The 18865-nt window shown below is 38.2% G+C and overlaps 1 protein-coding gene across 2 annotated transcripts in view; it reads left to right on the top strand.

Annotated features, from left to right (window-relative positions):
* Positions 1–18865, top strand: part of DCAF5 (DDB1 and CUL4 associated factor 5) — a 68351-nt gene that overhangs the window by 19640 nt on the left and 29846 nt on the right. For both annotated transcript variants that reach the window (XM_040068198.2, XM_040068199.2), the window contains exon 6: positions 15058–15271. In XM_040068198.2, coding sequence (XP_039924132.1) covers positions 15058–15271 — 214 coding nt within the window. The remainder of the gene's footprint in view (positions 1–15057; positions 15272–18865) is intronic.

Here is an 18865-nt window from a genome sequence, read left to right on the forward strand (position 1 = left end):
GTCCTGCTAGTGGTCTGCCAAGGTCAGAGTCTCTTGTATTTAAGTAAATTAGGCTGGATTTTTAGTCTTTTTTACATAAAAGGGCATTTAACAAAACTACTTGTTTCTGTAGATCTAATTTGCTAATCTAGAAAGCTGGAACTTGTTTTTTAATGTATTTGTGACCAATTCACTTTGTCATACAAGAAAAATATTTATTAATTTTAGATCAGTAAAGCTACAATCCTCACTCCAGTGAGGAAGTGGAAGCCTCTGTGTGTTTCAGTTTGTTACAGTCTCTTCTGGAGAAAAATACCCTTAATTATCAGGGGGGAAAAGTAGTTCTTGTCAAAGATAAAGTAATCCACATAATGCTGTGAGCACTCGTGGTAGGCTGCATAAAACTGAAGTTGGTATGTGCGGGAGTTAGTGAATATTTTCCATATTCTTAATAAATGATGCTGTGGTTGCAGATAAGGTGTGTGCCATAAGCACTTTGGTTGGTGAGTTTTATAGGCAGAATGGGTTAAAAGCCCTGAAATTCTCCATCATCTAGGGATAATCAGATCAGGAAGCTGTCTGTGTAAGCATGCCACTAGCACAGCAAAGGAGGGCTACTGCATCAGATGCTTTCCTCATTGTCAAAAAAGTCTGCTAATGGTGAAAATTCTTGCTTCCCTACATGTTTGTAGCTCTCTTTTATACTCTTTGGAAAGAATAGAGGTTTTTGAGGGACGTGATTTAGTAGTATTTGTTTGATTGTTGAGTAGCACAATATATAAATAACTACAGTAAAAAATTGCTAGAACTGTCTTTCTTCCCTAGTCCACCTTTTTATTTATATTGCTGTACATGACATTCACCATGACATTCACCTGTGGGGCATTTTTGTGCCTTAAACCGTCAAGAGAAATTCCTCCTTTCCTTCAGTATTGATGTAGTCCATCGTAACACTGAGGCCATTGTGGAAGTTTTTCAGTCCTATCACTCCACCTGTAGTGCTAATAGAAAGTTTTAGATCAGTTGAACTATGTTTTGTCACATTGTGTGGTAGTGGGATTTTGATTAGGGGTTGAATGGGTAGAAAGAAGGGGAAGAAGTGTAGTTACTTTTAAATATTTACTGTGGGTTGCCAAAATTTTAACTTCCAGTGGGTTAAGCTGGACCGCAGCACTCTTCCAATACAGGACATGGGAAATGGTTACATGTAGTTAATAATTTGCTGCTGGTAGAACACTTCCTGTAAAACTCACTTCCCCAATTACTGTCAGTTCTCAGATGGAAGCAGAGTTGCAGGCACTACTTTTTGGTTCATAACTGGAGGCTGCTCTGGGGAATCTTGCTGCTGCTTGTCTGCAAAATCCAGCAAGTGAAAAGCTTGGAATTCCAAAGACTAACCGTGGCCAGAAGCAGTACTGTAGTTAGCAATACCTTCACATAACACGTACTGCAGCCAACAGCACTGTGTGTGTTGAGACTTTTTACAGCTATAGGTGAGGTTTGATAAAACTCACAGGATTTGGCTAGCCTTTACTCATTTGAAGGGGATCAGGCTTGATGCTGAATTTCTGGTTTTAATCAGCAGAGGCTCCTCAGGGGAAGTATAGTTTTTCTTTTGCTAGTTTTCCTTTGTGCTGTTCAGCTTGGTAATGGACTATCAGAAAAGGGGAAATTGCTGTTAGCTTCTAAACTTGTGTCAGTCACTGGAATATGGCTAACTGTGTAGTTTTCAACTAATAGTTCTACATTTTCAAAACATTGAATAGAGCAGTGAATAGAATTCTCTAACCTTGTAGGTTAGAGAATTCAGATATAGATTCCATTGCTTGACAGAAACGAATGAGTTGTATCTACTTATTTATCCAGAAAATCTGAAGATTTTTTCAGCAGTATATTTTTCTTCAAAATACATGGCTCTTCTCCAATCGGGTTATGGGAGAATTTGTCTCAGCTTGCTGTTGCATGCCTCCAGCCAAGAAAGTTGGTTTTGTCCACTTCTTTAGTTAGGCAACATTAAGCACCCCTAAAAAATTTAAATTGAATACTTTTAGGGCTAGGAAAGAAGTCCTGATTAATGAGTAGATTTTATTTGTATGCTGTGGAATTGGTTAACTTTCTAATGGGAAGCTGGGAGTGCTTTATGCTTGGCTACTACAGTGAAGGAGGTGATTGAAAAGCCAGCATTTCTTGGCATGCATAGAGAAGTTTAGAGACAGTTGCAGAGCTCTGAATTGTGGAAAGTTTTGCTCACTTCAAATAATCATAATTTGATTAGTCTTGCTGACTGAGTCAGGATACAGAGGCGGATTCATTTTGCTTTTTCCCAAAGTTCATTCACAGCTTGATATCTCTTCTGTCTCAGATTTAGTGCAGCAATTGAGATTCTCTCCTTCTACCCCAGTATACTAATAAGATGTGGATGTGGTGGGTTGGCTCTTCAAAAATAGCATATGAAGTGCTATAAGTATAGAACTAATATAATTTTGTGATTAGAAGCTGAGTAGTGATTCTGGAAATCTTATTTTTCTATTTTTAGAATGTGTAAGTATTTATATTCCTTCAGGTGGACGTTAAACTGAAACCAGCTGTATTGTTTCTTTTTTAAAAACAGCGCATTGAAAAGCTCTAAATGTGGTTTTGATTGAGGAGGCTGCTATAAGGCATTCACTCCACTAGATGGGGTCTGAAAGCTGTGCCTTTTTAAAAGAAAATTTTGAAAGGGAGGTCTGTGCTTTTTAACCTATTTACAATAAAATATGTATTACAGATTTCGTTACAGAATTGCTGGGGGCAATTCAGCAAGTTAGAGTACATATATATTTCAAGCAAAGACTTGGTAATTTCAGCTGGTTTTGGGTATTCATGTTCTCCCTTCTCTTTTTCCTTGCAGCTCCATGACCATCTCCTTTTTACTGAAATAAAAAGACTGCTTTTTCCCTTAAGAAAATATTATCATTGTCCCCTTAATGCTTTCTTTTCCTACGTTCCCCCTGACCCACCACTTACATCAACTAATGTGGGAGTTTTTGAGATCAAAATTATATTGGTTTGTCCTATTAATGACCATTGCTCATTTTTAAACTGATCTTTGTGCTGCAAAAAGGCCATTCACAAGAGTGTGTTCTGCTTGTGATGGGAGTGTTGAACCAGTACTTTATGCACACTGGGATCCATTGGTGTATCCAGTTCAAGGGTTAAGATGCTAACTCTTGTGTCATAAATACATATCTTGCGGTATTTTTGGTGAGTCTGGGAGGGCTTATCTAAAACCCACCCAGCCCTCATTCCTATGTCTGTTGCATAGTTATGTGTTTGACCTGTTTTTTGAGCCAACTCATCATGTTCAGAAGTTAGAAAACTGAGCTGGAAAGGCTTTGTAGCTTTCTTATGCCCTAGCAAGTTGAACTTGCTTCTGGGAGAGTCCACTGGCAACTGTAAACCATTGAGAAGAGAGAGTAAGACCTGTAAGGCTGAGAAGGGGACATGAGAAGGAAACGTGTCCTTATTTGGGGAGCAGTGAACTATTAGATATGTTCAGATGATTGTGGCATTCTGCTCATTCTGTTTTACTTGATGTGGTTTCTTTTGCTGCACTAACCTTCCCCTTTTTTGCCTCCTCAGCATGTTCTTTACAAGCTTTTTACAATATAGAAGTGGAACCTGACCAAAGCTGGGGATAATTTATCTTCCAAGGCTGCATGTTTCATAAGAAAAAACTATAAGCAGAGAGTTTTTCTTTTTGTCATTTGACTTTTTGTGTTCCTGGACTAAAACACTATTCCAGAACCCCAGACTTTATTTTTGGGATCTGGAAACGCATTTGTCACCCTAATTCAAGTACTGGATTCAACTCTGAGTGAGGTAGAAATGCTTACACACAATAGACCTTTTTAAGATTCATCTGAAAGTTCAGGAGATTTATGCTGTCTGCATAGTTACAAGTCCATGTACTCAAAAAGCCCAGTGATGAGTTAAAAAATTCCTTGAGCAACAGGATAAACATGGTATTCCTTGGTGATTGTAATGCTTATGGCATATTTTAAAAGCTATTTTTTTTTTTGGCCATACAAATCATAATAAGCACAAGTTAAAGGAATGTCAGTTTTGGTGTTTTCTACCAAGTCTTTACTGATAAATCCAAAAGGAGTGTTATTTCAGCTTTGATTTTTTTCTTTGTTGTGACTGACAAGTAATTGCAGTTCAGAGCCCAGTTCAACAAACTTTTTTAGCTCACATTAAGTGAATATTTGTGTCTCAAGAAAGACCAGTCAAGAAGGCTTTCTTAATGTACTCTAACATTAAATTTGCCTCCTGCTCTGAGAATTTAAAGATGCAAACTCCCTAGTTTTGGACAAGGAATACATGTTGTTAGATATTAGTGAATCATCTAGTGGTTAGCTCATTAAACAGTAAGAAAAATGTATAGAGATAGAAATTTCTTCCCTGTAGTAAACAAATTAGATTCAAGGGTATCTGAAAGAGAACTCTTAACAGGTTTATGAATGTTCAGGTATGTTGATCTTGCCACTCAGTGGAGGACTTTGAAGGTGTGGCTGCTAGTCTTGAACTGGCTGTATTTCCTAAAGTCTTTGTCTTGAACAGAGCTCTTCTATCAAGTGCTAATTAGTAGGTGTTCAGCTTAGTCATTGTGCTGCAAGTAAACACAATCCAACTCTTAAAACAATCTATTAAATCCATTACTCCTGGTCCACATGCATTGGAAATCACAGATACTTTTGAAAATCCAGTTCTTGGCTCCTGATTGCTTTGACTTGTAGTTTCTCTCACTTCATTTAGTTCCCAGCCTTTCAAAGACCTGATGAGTATTACATTTTTTTGGTTTTGTATCAGTGGTTCTGATAGCAAGAGGAAAACACTGTTGGGACATAGAAATCTTGCAGGTGGTATTAGATTGGCATGTATTTGGAAAAGCTAGGTTTCAGGTCTATGAGGCCTCTCTCGGTATCAAAATAGGAGTGGTAGCTGCCAGAACTGCAGGAAATTAAAGAATGGTTCTTCATAGCTTAGTTAAATGCATGTCAAATAGACTAGCTTTGCAAGAGAGGACAGAATTTTTACCTCTGAATAAAGGCATGGTTAATTCTACTAGGGTTGATTTTTGATGAGCGGATAGGCAAGGGGAAGGGAAGAAAGGGAGATGATGAGTATTTGCAGCTCTGTACTACAGGTGGTATTTGTAACCTGTCACATAAAGAGGACTTCAGAAAATCTGTGTGGTGTTGTTGAAGATGTTCTGTAAACACAGCATCATAACTGACTACAAGTCCATAGACTGAGGTCTCCAGTGGCTGCTAATTTTCATTTCTAGGGTCATACCTTCAAGGTATTTGATCCTTAAAGATCACACCAGAAGAACAGAGATAGCAGTTATTTTCTGAGAAATGCTCACACATACATGTGCTGAGTTTTTATCCTTTCTAGCTCTCCTTCCTGAGCTCACTCTACAAAGTAACTGTTGCCTTCTTTTATCTGTGTGCTACCAAGATGTCTGGCATGTTCGATGAAATACTGAGCTTCTGCAACTGTGAGGAATCCAATATTGTTGGTGATTGTGTTGGGGATATTAACTCCAGACCAGCCACAGGGTTTGCTTCTGACATTAAGCTTACAGAGGTTCAGGGCTCTTTCCTTAAAAGCTAGTGGATTGGGAATTTTCTTCATGTAGAATCTGTAGATGTTACATGATGGCAGGAATAGTATGAGGATATTTAACATTTTACTTTGACTGTTCTGCATTTTGATTTTTCATGCAAAGGAAAGAAGCTTCTGATTGTCATCACTTCCAGTGTGAATGCTTTGGGATTCCCAAAGCCTCTGCAGGTGGGACAGTTCACTACCTCACTGAATTGGCACATACCTGTTACAATTATTTCAGTGCAATAGAAGTGTGCTGTGTGTTTCTGTTTGGAGACCTTTGGCAGTCCTGCTCTGAGCAGAGCACTGTATTAAAGACTGCAGAAGAAATGTGTGTATCTTGGCAACCACTTGTTCATTGTCAGGCTTATCATTTCTTTCTCTTCCCTTTGAAATAATTTGTTGTAAATTTTGACTAACTTGATGCTGCTTGAAGTAATCCATTTATTTAGGTTACAGTATAACAAATTTTAAGTGCTGTTTTGGAACTCAGCAATATGGGTCAACCACACCAGCTCAAATAGTTCAAATAACGATTTGTCTTCCTTTGGAGTTCAGGAAATAGAACTCATCCCACTCATGTACCATCCTCATATGTTACACTTCAGTGCTACTGAGGCAGCTTAACTGATCAGTTTCTCAGCCTAGAATTTGAAAATCTCCTAACCAGATCCAACTCAGCATATTTACCACAAATTACACGAAACCTAAATACAGATACTTTTCCCCCTATTTGTCTTCTATTATTTCTCAAAAGTTCCCTTTAGTGTGGTAGAAAGTGAGCTGATTATTGCTTAAGTTCATGGGGATTGAATTTTTCTGGGAATCTTTGGGAGGTGTTGAAGGAGCATTTGAATAGTAATGGCATCTGGGGGAGTAGTACTTTTTGGATGGCTTTTGGCTTTCCTGATTGTAAACATATATTTCTAAAATATTTGCCACAAATTTAGGCAAAATCAATGATTTATTTAGAGTTAGAAATATCTAAGGTAGTTTCCTCTGTCTTTCCTTCTTTCTTCTCACTGATGGAAAAAAGGGAGTACTTGCAAATGAGCCTTTTTGCCTTTGGGCAAAGAGAGATGGTGGCAATCATCAAGGCTTTAGTCATGTTGATGACTTTCCTGCATGTGGAGACTTTTTTTTTGTAGTTGCCGACTTCAGTCAATTGATGCTTTTTATTTGCCTTTTTTTTTTTTTTTCCTTTAAAGATAGGAGTGCAGCTAAAGTTGTGAAATATGTAAATCAGTGAATTTATTGTTAAACATTTTTTTTTTTTAATTCTGAAGCAGTAATTTTTGTTGCTGGTGTGAGCATCACCTAATAGATAGTCTGGAAATACTTAAGCGTGTAAGTCTGCCTGATATTTAAGTGTGTGAAACAGGTGCTGTAGGCTGTTTTTCCCACCCTTATGCCTTGTCCTTATTGCGGAATTTACTGGGACCATACCATAGGAAGGGCCCTCTAACTTAGCTTCTGGTTTAGATGTACGCACTCCATATTTCATTTCCAGTCCTGCTTTATGCATGACCTTGTCAGCCCTCTTGGGATAGAGGGTGTAGCTTAGCTTTCTCTTGTGTTTAGGCTGGTATCCTTCCTGGAGTGCTTGTATTTAAAAAGATTTTTAACCTTCTTCTAGGATCCCTGGATTTGTTGATCAGACACACAACTGAATTTTGAAGAACTGAGGTTCAAATTGTATAATAAAAAAGAGTGTTCTTAGTAGCTCAGCTTTTAATTCTTTCTTGCTCTCAGATAGGGCTGTGGTCATTCTTCTGTTTGGCATCTCCTGTCTTGATTGGCCTCCATCATATGCGCGAGGATTTTCTGATTTGAAGATGAAACTTTTTCACACCTATCTGCTGATCCTCACACTAGCACTCTTGATTCTGCCGGGCACTTGAAGCTCAATTCTGTCCCTTTGCTCTGTGGGATCCAACTTTCTCCCACAAACAGAGGTGCTATTCAGGTTTCAGATATTCAACACTGTGTGTAACTGTAAACAAGAAGTCAGGAAACGTGGTTTTGTTTCACAGTGTTGGTTAGGTCTGTTGGTTGACCTTTCTTGCCCTCGGTTTTTCCTGTACGGAGAAAAGGGAAAACTGCCTACTTCAAAAGCCTTATGGTGCTTAATCTTTTTGTTAGCTTTGAAATACTTTAGCACCCAGGTCTTTCTAAAGCAAGAATTTAAAGTGCAAAGTATTGTCCTTGTAATGCAAATTTTAAAAGTATAATCTGTTGTTCAAAAGAAACTCTGAATGGGTTTTTGTAGACGGCTTTCTTAAGGCAGTAATCGTTGTAAATTTTGCTCTAATCACCTCTATACCTCCATTTAATATGGAAGGAGTTAAAAGAGAAACTTTTTTTGTCTAAAAAGAAAAACAAGGAGAAATGGAAAAAAACGCCAAACATTTGTGACTGAAATCATAGGAGAGATCCTCTTTGTGCATTTACTAGGAGAACATCTGAAATATTAGCTTAACCCTATTGTAACAGAAGGGAATCATTCTTTGAAACATCAGTCTAGGGGAAACTGTGGTGGAACCAACTTGATGAATCTAAAGTTATGTCTGCAGTTGGATTAATTTAGCTTTAGGTGAAAATTTATATTAATCTTTTACCTACTAGTGGCAAAAGCTTTACTAGTTCAAGACTGGACTCATCTAATGCAGGAAAATTTTGGATCTTGCCGATTTTCCTGTCAAAAGAAAGGCCTACTTTCTTCTTGCTGCTATTTTCCTTAATTTCTGCTTGCGTAGTTTTTGTAAATTAAAAATTCCTGCAGCTTCACTAGAGAAGAGTAGGGAAGTGAGTGTATATATATTATTGGATAAGAGAACAAATCTGTGGCTGATGTTAACTCAGCTTTCCTAATGCAAGACAATTGCAGCACAGAAATGTGTAGGAAAAATTTATCGTATGACTGCAGTATTGACACGTGACCGATTTTGCATAAGGTATGAAAATGGCTTCATTCTTCAGGAGGAATTGCAAATTTTTACACTCAGATTATTTTTCTGAGGTAACATTCTCTGATATCCATATTCTTTGCGTTGTAATGACTTTGGTGAATGCTTGGTTTTGGGAACATATTCTGCTCCTTTATTTGGCCTCGAGGTCATCCTCCCCTGCCATGTCTGGCTGGTTTTGCATCTTTATCTGGTTATCTGATGGAACCTGCTCCTTTGTGTTTTGCTGGATTTAGCTGAGCAGTGTTCACTGTCACAGTCTGTACTCCATCCTACAAGGTGCTATTTCTGAACAGGCTGAATAATGGACTCTGATCAGAGAATTTAGGGATTAGAAAAAGATGGAAATGATCAGGTATTTCAGCTAGTTTGTCTGTGGCTGTGGAACAGTTGTGTTTTACATTGTATCCTCTAGGGTTTTTTTGGGTTTTTGTTTCTTTTTTCTTTATCTGGCTAAATTTTGTTGCTGTTTGGTTGAGTTTGTGGTTTTTTCCTGAAAAACTAATTGTCTGCTTACTGAATCTCATTTTTTACTTGCATTACAGTAACACCTACATGATTCAAGCAGAGTGAGAATAGGACACTCCTGTGCCTGCTGACCTGCAGATCTGTAGTGAGGGCAAACCTAGGGCAGGAGAATGTTTGGGAACAGGTCTGTAATAAGACCAAAACAAAACAAAACTTGGCTAGAGCTGGAGGAGGATGTGAGGCATTCAAACAAACAGTCATTTTTTATGCTTGTTGTCATTTACTACTGTTCAGTCTTTGTAATGTTCAATCTTTGTAATAACCTTAAATCCTGAAAAGATAAAAGTAATACAGATGAGGGGGAGACTTCAGCATACTTTAAGCCTCTGCTCTTGCTATCTTCCTCAGAATACTGAAATTCTTGTGTTCTTGTCCTGTGAATAAAGGCAGAATACAGGAAATCATAATGCTTTCTGGAGAACTGCTTGAGATCAGTGATGTAGCAACATTTTCAGCCTTCAGCCTTCACTGTTACGTTGTCGGATTGGTTGGGGGACATAGAGGGTGATGCTTGATGGCTCCAGTTTCTGAAGTATCTTATCAGATAAGAATCTCATTTGTTAAACAAATTAAAATATTGCCCTCATTTTGAGGGAACAGCAAAGCTTCTACTCACCTTAGAGTTTGCCGTGCATGAAAGTTCATTAATGACAGGGAGATTCCATTTTGAACTAGTTTATATGTTTCTGACCTAACAGTAAACAGCAAAGAAATCTCACCTTCTTGCACATGCAGAATCTTCACCCTGAATTCTGTACTTATCTTATCTTGGTGGATGGAGTTGATTTTAATTGTACTTTCTTTTTGAAGGAAAGCAAAGATGTTCCGTTTTACTAACAATACATAGCCTTTATTTTATTTGGTCATTGTTTAATGTCCAAGTAAATACCCCTTACTTCCTGGTAAGAATTCCTGGAGAGAGTTCTTGTAAAGGCAGTAAGATAATAAGAAGTAGTGATGATAGAATTTAGAAAAATGAGCTTTTGTTCTAAAAAAATAATATAATCTTGAGTATGGCTTGTGTACCTTCTGGTCTTCAGACACTGATGGACTTCCTTCTCATTTGTTAACACTTCAATACTTACAGTGAAATGTCGTACACTTGGACACAATTTATTTGCTTTTCACAGAAACTGTTGAGATTTCTGAGACTCATAATCTACTTTAAAATGCATGATTATTGATATTGTGGTGACTTTTCTGTTCTTGGTTAATTTGGCTCTAAGTGTTTGCTTCAGACTACATATGAATTGTGTTCTTTTAAACACACAGCAATTTTCTTGCAAATAAACCCCCAAACTTTTCTGCAGTTTTCCAGGCCAAAATTCTGTTTGCCAAGTTTCATTCCAGTTATTTTTTTTGCACAGTTAGAAGTTTCTCAATTTTGTGGTTACAGAATTGCTGACAAACACAGTTGTATGCAATGGTGTGTATTAGTTACGAGCATTCAGTTCATTCTTTCCTTTTAAGGTCATTCTTTCATTAACTTAGCCTCGCTCACTGCTGTTTATGATACCATCACTTTTCCCTTGCTTAGTTCATTTCTTTTTTTAAATGACACCCCTGTACCAAGGACAGTGTCTGTACTGCAATGCAGTGATACTGCTCCTTCCCTTACCCCACTAACTGCCAGATACCAAACTGCTAGAAACCAAATTATTTACGTTAGTTGTGCTACCCATGGATTCAAAGCCTTCCATTGTTTGCCTGAGCTGGTATTTAGTTAGCCCTTGCCTGCTGCCTGTGTGCAGCGTATCCAGCTACGGAAATGACCATATTGCATATAATCGTCCATTCTCTCCCTCCTCAGCCTCCTTCCAGCTCCAGCATGTGTATTTGGATTGCAGTGTTCCATCTGTGGACTAAATATTTCTCTTAATCAAACAATATGACCTTTTGAAAAACTCAGAAGTGCATGTGTCTCTCTCTATATTGCTTCCAGAGCTGGTAGGCAACATCAGCATTCCACAGCTGTCTGGGTGAGCCAAATTTGGAAGCAGGGTAAATCCGAGTAGTCTAGCTTTGGATTCATAAAAATAATGCCTCTGGCAGAAAGAGCACTGATCTTGTTCAGAAGTGTCCTTTTAGTATTGCCTTCAGATTTCTCACTAGCTGTCATGGTCTGTGTCTTCAAGATGAGAATATTGCTTCTGGCATGATGCATCAGTCAACTTTTAGTAAGTGCAACAAGGTGTTGTCTCTGAAACTCCTTTGTTAGTGCATGCAGTAAGGGGCAGGCAGAAGTGGCAGTTCTAACATGAGCAACGTATCCAAACATGTCTACACTGCCCCACATAATCCTGTGTGAAAAAATCCAAAAGTAGTACTGACTAAAGGTACAGAGCAACACCCTGGTGCAACTGAGAAAGGGGATATAGTCATTTGAACATGCTTAAACACAGCAGTTCTTCTCCCCTCCCCACCCCCCCAAGAAAAGAAAGTGCAAAAGCTCTCATTCTGATTAGTTTGAAGGTCTTTAGAGCTTCTTGATTCAAACATTCTCTTTAGTACTAACAAGTATTACTAGTGGCTTTGCTAGCTTGTTTCTTGGAGAGGGCTGATTGCTTTTTTCCTGCAATTTTGATGGAGATGGATAACTCTAGAAGGCATCTCAGACAATTACTATGTTTTTCCTAAAACCGTCATGGTTGTTCTAAAATCAACAAAATGTTATGATGGAATTTACCAAAGTCTTAGGGTTCCTCAGTTCTCAGTACTGCTGTCATGTGCACTGCCTGCAGTATGAGGCAGAGAGAGATTTCTCAAATCCTTTGTGTGTCATCTGTTTGTGAACTAGGTGAGCAGCTTTGCCACCAAGATAGAGCCATGAGCTGCACTCCCTCCATACACATCCCCCCTCTTATTTGTCAATATATCTCTCAGATATTCTGTCCTAGGAGGAGAGAGAGTGAGCAAATATTTTTCCTCTGTTTGGAGCAGGAAATGGATGTTTGGTGGGGACTTGTGTCAGTTTGTTCACCTCATCCCCACCTGACAACCCGCTGCCTCTTTTCAGAGTTTGTTAAAGGAAAACACTGTGCAGTTAATTTAGGAGGTCCTTTCAAAGAGGCCGAGAGGAAGCAATCAGGACACAGCCGGGGAGGGAAAACAGAAAACTGCTGTCTTGTGATTAGTACAGTGAAATGCTGCACTTGGAGCTATAGTGTTAGACTTTCAGGGCGAGAATTAAGGCAAGTGGGGAAAGTCATTATCTTACATTATAAATGAATTGCAAACAGCTATTTTAGTATTTGTTTCTGTATCAGCCAAACTAGCTGACTGCTTTTTTTGTTGGTGCGGGGGTTTCATTTTTTGTTCGATTTTCTTCGGGTTTTTTGTTTGTTTGTTTGTTTGAGCCACATGTTAAAAAGAACTGCAGCAGGAACTGTATTTCCATTACATGTGTGGCTGAATTGTGTGGAGTGAGTATGAGGCAGGAAAAACTGTGGACTTTTTGAGGAGTATTAACTATGCAGCTCCTTAATTCTAGACTTTTCATGTGTGGATATGATCATTTTTGCTTCTCTTTTTCTTCTCTCTTGCTTCCTCTAATTTCTGAAGTAAAACATTCTTTTGGAGCTTTGTTTCACTGAAGTTACTGCAACACAATACGGAATTAAATTCCAAGTGTTTGCTTTGGTACCTTTGACTGCTATAGGAGCTTAATGAAACATCTGTAAGCAGAATGGAAGCCAGTTTAATATTGCACTCCTATTGCTATAAAATATAATCTCAAATGATTTCATACTAGTAACCATGGAAACTTTGCTTGAAGACTTGAAAGGATGGGGCATCTGGTAGGCTCACTCACTTGTAGGCAGGAGAGAATTCTGGGTTGTGATTTGCATTAAGGGGGAGAACTGGTAATGCGGAGAGTAGCTTAATCTTGGTGCAACAGCGGCTGCACCTAAACATTAAGTCTGGCTGGTACCTCTTTGTTATGACCTTCTTATTCATGTTGGACAATTCATATATTTTTATTTAAAAAAATTTCAGCCAAAAACCTGGGATTGTTTCTTCTGCCTGTTTTTTATGTTGAATTCTTGGTTGGGTTGGGGTTTTGGGATGTTTATGATGTTTTAGCTTATTTGTTTGTCCTTTTTTAAGGAAGTGAAAAATTCCATAGGAAAAAAGATGGCTTACTAAGACCTATCAGAAGAGGGGGAGGCAAAAATGTCATATGTATTTTGGTTATCTTGTTTTGTTTTCATTTTTAATGCCCGACTGAGTGTTTTGAGCTGAGTACTTTATTGGTCTCAATTCAAAGAAACTAGGGCAGATAAGAGGGATCCTAAATCCTTGTCTCTAAGCTTACAGTTTCTAGTATTAAAGTCTCTCATGTTTTAATTGACTACCTTGAACACAGTTAAGAAAAGCTTGGCAACTTTGCCATGGAGGAGAACATGAGACACCAGGACTGTTCACACTGATAGAAGTGTTCTGAAGTTTTGGTGCTCAGCTTGAAGAACTTTCTGCTTAGTTTGCTTTGAAAATGTGACTTCTTGTGCCTTTGTGGCACCCTGGGGGGGTGTGTGTGTGAGAGCAACATATTTCTAGGGCATTCATTATGTAGAGTCTTGTATTTTGTGTTGGTTTTGTTTAACTCCAGCTTAGGAACAATGGGTTTTTAACTTTACGGTATCTCAGGCAATGATGCACGTTTCGACCTGCATGGAATGTGGCTTCCCATCCATGTTGAGTGACTCATTTTTCCCAGTTGTTGGGGCAAAGGGCTATATCAGGAAGTATTATGCATTAAAGTCTGAGAATAAACTTCCCTCTAGAATTCTGAGCTGACATGCTTTTTCTGCTCCAGAAGGGGCATAAAAGTCACAGTTCTCAACCAGATTTGATGGCTATTGCTCAAAACAGAACTGTTAACAAAAAATTGAGTTCTAGTACTCTTTAGGGAGGTTTCAGTGAACACTGAACAAAAAGAGGCATAACATCTCTTCCATCTTTGTCTTGCTTTCCGTATACACAATCATTTTAAGTACACGGATTGAATGAAGTCTTTGAAAAGAACAGAAAATCTGTACAAGTTGCATTTAAGGTGTGCTCTGATTAACTTTAGGTTCCCATATGGGACAAATGACATTTCTGTTACTTTTTTAAGGAGAGAGACTGGTAACTTGTGAATCTTTTGTTTTGTTTTGTTTTGTTTTGTTTTGTGTATGTCAATAAGAATGGGTACAAATACTCCAGCTCTGAGCATAGAGCCTTATATGGGACAAGGAAACCAGCTAAACCTGCCACATGAGAGTTTTAGTTGATAATGTCATGTGATAACATAATTGTCTTGCCTACTTGTATTTTTAGGTGAAGCTAGTTCAAGATTAGCTGAGCGACTTATTTTAGCATTTCTTGCAATAACATGTTAGTAAGATGCCGTTTTATTTAAGACATCTGGAGCTGACTGTGGAGTTTAAACATCCTCTGATGCCCTGTAGAGATATAAATAGAAGCAGAAGAGAGAGAATGGCCAGTCTGTCTACATTTGGAGAAAATGCCATCTGGTCCCAGAGCAAGGGTAAAAGATTGTTTGGATTCAAGAACCAGCTAACAAAAAGGACCAGGGTAGGGTCAGTCTCAAAGGCAGACATCTCAGAAGTCAAATGACAGCCTTATTAAGGCTAAGTGCTCTGTCCAGCTTTGCTCCAATGCAGGAAATATATTTGTTATTAACAAAACTGCTCACAGTCTTTAACTTTTCTCTTCTGAAGACTTTACAGTCATAGCATTTTGTCATTCAGATTTCATATTAAGATTTTTCAGGAATTGATGCTTTAAATCAGAAACTAAATGAGATTATAGTTTACTGGGCTTGTTTGTTTGAAATGCCTCAGTCAGATTAAAGAGAGTTCTGTCCTTAAGTAGTTGAGTTGATACATGCAGCCCATCTCACCTGCTCCCACTTGTCTTTCCCCAGTTCACTGCTCCGCTATGGTGGAAACCTTTCCCTTCAGAGTGCCATGAGCGTCCGGTTCAACAGTAATGGCACCCAACTGCTGGCCCTGCGTCGGCGCCTTCCCCCGGTGCTCTACGACATCCACTGCCGGCTGCCTGTCTTCCAGTTTGACAACCAAGGCTACTTCAACTCCTGTACTATGAAGAGCTGCTGTTTTGCAGGTGATCGTGATCAGGTAATAAGCCAGCAGCGCTGCCCTGAGTCTCCAGAGTTTCCATGACTGAGAACACCTCTGTGAGGGTGGCTTTTTTCTGATTTAGGAGATGACACAGGAAGCAGGACACGTACAGGCTTATTTAGAACTATGTTGCAATGTGAAAGAGGGAAAACATATACCAAAACACATGAGAAGTTTTACCTGTTATTTGATATGATCTAATGCTTACTTGTAAGTTTATATTCAGAAGAAAATATTTGCTGTCTTTTTAGGTCCAATTAATACAATGTTATCTACTCATATATACATGATAAGAAAGCATCTTCCTTACATTTCAATTTTGTTATGGAGTGACATAGAGGCAATCCCACAGAATGTAAATATTGTGTATTTATAGAGTTATTAATTCTTATTTCAGATTATAGTGTTTCTCTTTTAATATTTGACTACTAGATCAGGTGGGATAGGTCTTTATAGGTCAGTGTTCTGTAGTGGTGATGGCAGGTGGTTAGGAAGGAATAGTCTGTTACTTCACTGAGGCAGGGCTCTGTCCCTACTACTGATCACAAAGAAATAGGTCACACATAAAGTGGCTAGCAAAAGTTCATATGATTCTAGAGCCACATATTGTCTTTGGACAGCTATATTTAATAACCACAGGCACTGCTTAAGGACAAAAGATGTATTTTCAAGCTATGATGATATCAAACTATGATCTGAAAATTTCTTAACTGTCATCAGCAAAACTCTTGCGGTCAGAATTTCTTCACTAATTCTATTGCTGCTGCTGCAGGAGGCAGAGTTGAGCTTCTTTCAGACTGCAAGTAGGAAATACATTTACGTCACTGAACTTGAGCAGTGTTCCTTAGTTCTGAATATTTTTTGACAGGAGTGTGAAAATGTGATAATGAAACTCATTTAAAACAGTTGAGGGCTTACTGTAAAGCGGGGGAAAACATATACGCTGGTTAAGAAGAAAACCACTGACAATTTGTGGTCCATTATTTAGTCGGCCTAAAGATAACACACTTTTCTCCTCTGGAACTTAGTGTAGAGCTGTGTACACTCTGACACATAATTAACTTTTCATTTATTACTAAAGATGTAGAGAAAAGTCTTAGTATATGTTGCTCTGCTTTCTAAGGCATTTTCTTCTAGGTATGGTATCATTTTAACAGGAGGAGTATGTCTGTTCTGTATCAGGCTGATGCGATACTTCAGGAGCCTGCATTTTTAAAAAACTTTATGTTCTTGTGGCTTGACAGACTTTCTGCTCACCTAAGTAGCAGCAAATAATGCTGCTAATGAGATGGAAATCAGAGCAAAAGACAATTATATCCTTCCATAAAACTATATGAAGCTAATAGGGAAGATCAACTTTTATATGGAATGTTAGAGTGATGTGGAATTTGACATTTAGACACAAGCTCATACCCATCTTCTAACTGGAAGGAAAAATGATAATGAATTCAGAAAATGCCAACACATGCTCAACTCTGTCCAAAACTGTCCAGTAGGGTTCAAATTCAGTGGTTAAGACTGTCACTAACACTAGGGATAGCCCTTGGGGACTGCCTTTTACAGAGAACCCAGTTCCAGTTGCACGTATATATAGAAAAGAAGATTACTGTTTGAACCTACTGCAAGATAGACAAGGTGCATTAAAAAATAACCCTTTTTTTGAGTTTTGCCCTTCTATACAAATAGTATGCTTTGGTATAATGTATACAAAGTCTTCACCCCTACAAATCAGAATTCATCAAAAGAAGAAATAATGCTTTATCCAATTTAATCCGTCTCCTGTTGCCTCTCCCTTTTAATATTGCTGTTCTTAGCCTTTGTAAAGAATGTCTTTCATTTGAAATCCATGCAAAGTAAGCTTCACAGAATACCTTGGTTGTATTTCCTCATAGGATTAAAATTTTGTGTGGGCTAAGGCTCATATGAAGGGACTCGTGGATAAGAAAGTTGCTTTCAAATTGTGAGTGACACTTATGGTAGGAAGGCATATTTAGGAGTTTTTTCACATTGAACCTCTGATTTTCTCTTTCTTCAATTCTTCTTTTCATCTTCATTATTTTCATCTTTATTATCATCTTGATATTTTTTTCTCTCTTTTAAGCTGTCTTAAATAGTTAGGTTTTACCTTTCTTACATAGCACAGTAAATTAAAAATGGAGTCTCCTGTGTTCAAAAACTATTGTGTGTTGTGTGCACAGATAGTTGATCTCATAAAGTTGCATTTCTATACTATATTTTAACTGTGATAAGAGAGGATTATCCTTAACTCATCAGTGCTTAGAATGCAATTGCATTGGGAAAAAAGGGGAGGCCGTTCTTGTCCAGCAGACCTTTCACTGATACCGCTTCCTAACATGGCAAAATCATTTACTTATTTTCCTGAGTTAATGACTTGTACTGACATTCAGAGAGCTCTGACAAGAATTTGGATGTGATACAGGGATCAGAAGATGGGTGAGAGATGGAGATACGGCCTTTCAGCTCTGTAAGACTCAGCTCCTCACAGAGCTATAGCCTTTGCTAATCTTTCTCTGAAGTTTGTACATAGAAAACGTGTTGCTCACAGGAAGCTTTCTTGTAAATTATGATCATCAGAGTTTAAAACCCCATAACTGTTAGTTTTGGGTTGCCTTTGGAAATTTGTTTTAATAGAGTGGTGAAAAGCTACAGTAAAGGTAAATAACACCCTGTTCCTTATGGATTGCATTCTGGTATGGCAGAAATGAGCAGATTCTGAGCTGCAAGCACACAACATAAGAGTCCTCTTGCAGATTGTCCTTATATCTTAAGAAGCCAAATGTTTAAGTTCCCAAAATGACCAGAAGTGTTGATCTTACTTTGATAAGGTATGTGTGTTACATTGATGAAATTTCTTTGCAGAAACAAAACACAAATTGCTAGTTGGGGATCGGTTTGATTGGTTTGTCTGTTGATGGGGTTTAGACTTTCTAATATTTTCTCAGCATTGTTTTTTTTAGTGCTCACAGATTGTGATAGGTACTCAAAAGGACTTGGAGCCAGAACTCCTGATGTGTTACTCTGGAGGGAAGCCTGCTAGCAGGCATGCAGTGATCTGTGTACCACCTCCTTTTACTGGAGCAACTGAGGTGCAAGTAGATTGAAACCTTAGCAAAGAATGATATATCATTAACACTTTAAGGTACAAAATGCAGGAAGACTCACTTGTTAACTGCTATGATTTTTGGGAGGTTTTTTTGGGTTTGGTTTTTTTTTTAGTTTAAGAACATACTCTGAAATGCTTATGTGATTTTGAGTTGTTGCAGGTATTATGGGGTTGCAACACAGGCTAAGTGACAGGAATCTGAGAGGATGAACAAGCTAGCTTTGTTTCTTTGTGGCCTTGCAAGTTATTGTTTTCCTCCAAAAGTGTTATTGTCCTAGTCCTTGTGAGCCTGATTTCAAAGTCAATGAGCAGTGTGTGTATATATATATATATATTTATATGAGCATTTTTCCTAGAAATGCCACCGTCATGCTTTTCTTGTTTCTTGCAGTTACCAAAGCTTGGGAGGCATTGTTAAGCTGATATTTCATTTGCATCCATTTAAAACTACCTTCATTTGCTCCTCT

Source organism: Hirundo rustica, chromosome 6 (genome assembly GCF_015227805.2).
Source record: "Hirundo rustica isolate bHirRus1 chromosome 6, bHirRus1.pri.v3, whole genome shotgun sequence".
Lineage (NCBI taxonomy): Eukaryota > Metazoa > Chordata > Aves > Passeriformes > Hirundinidae > Hirundo > Hirundo rustica.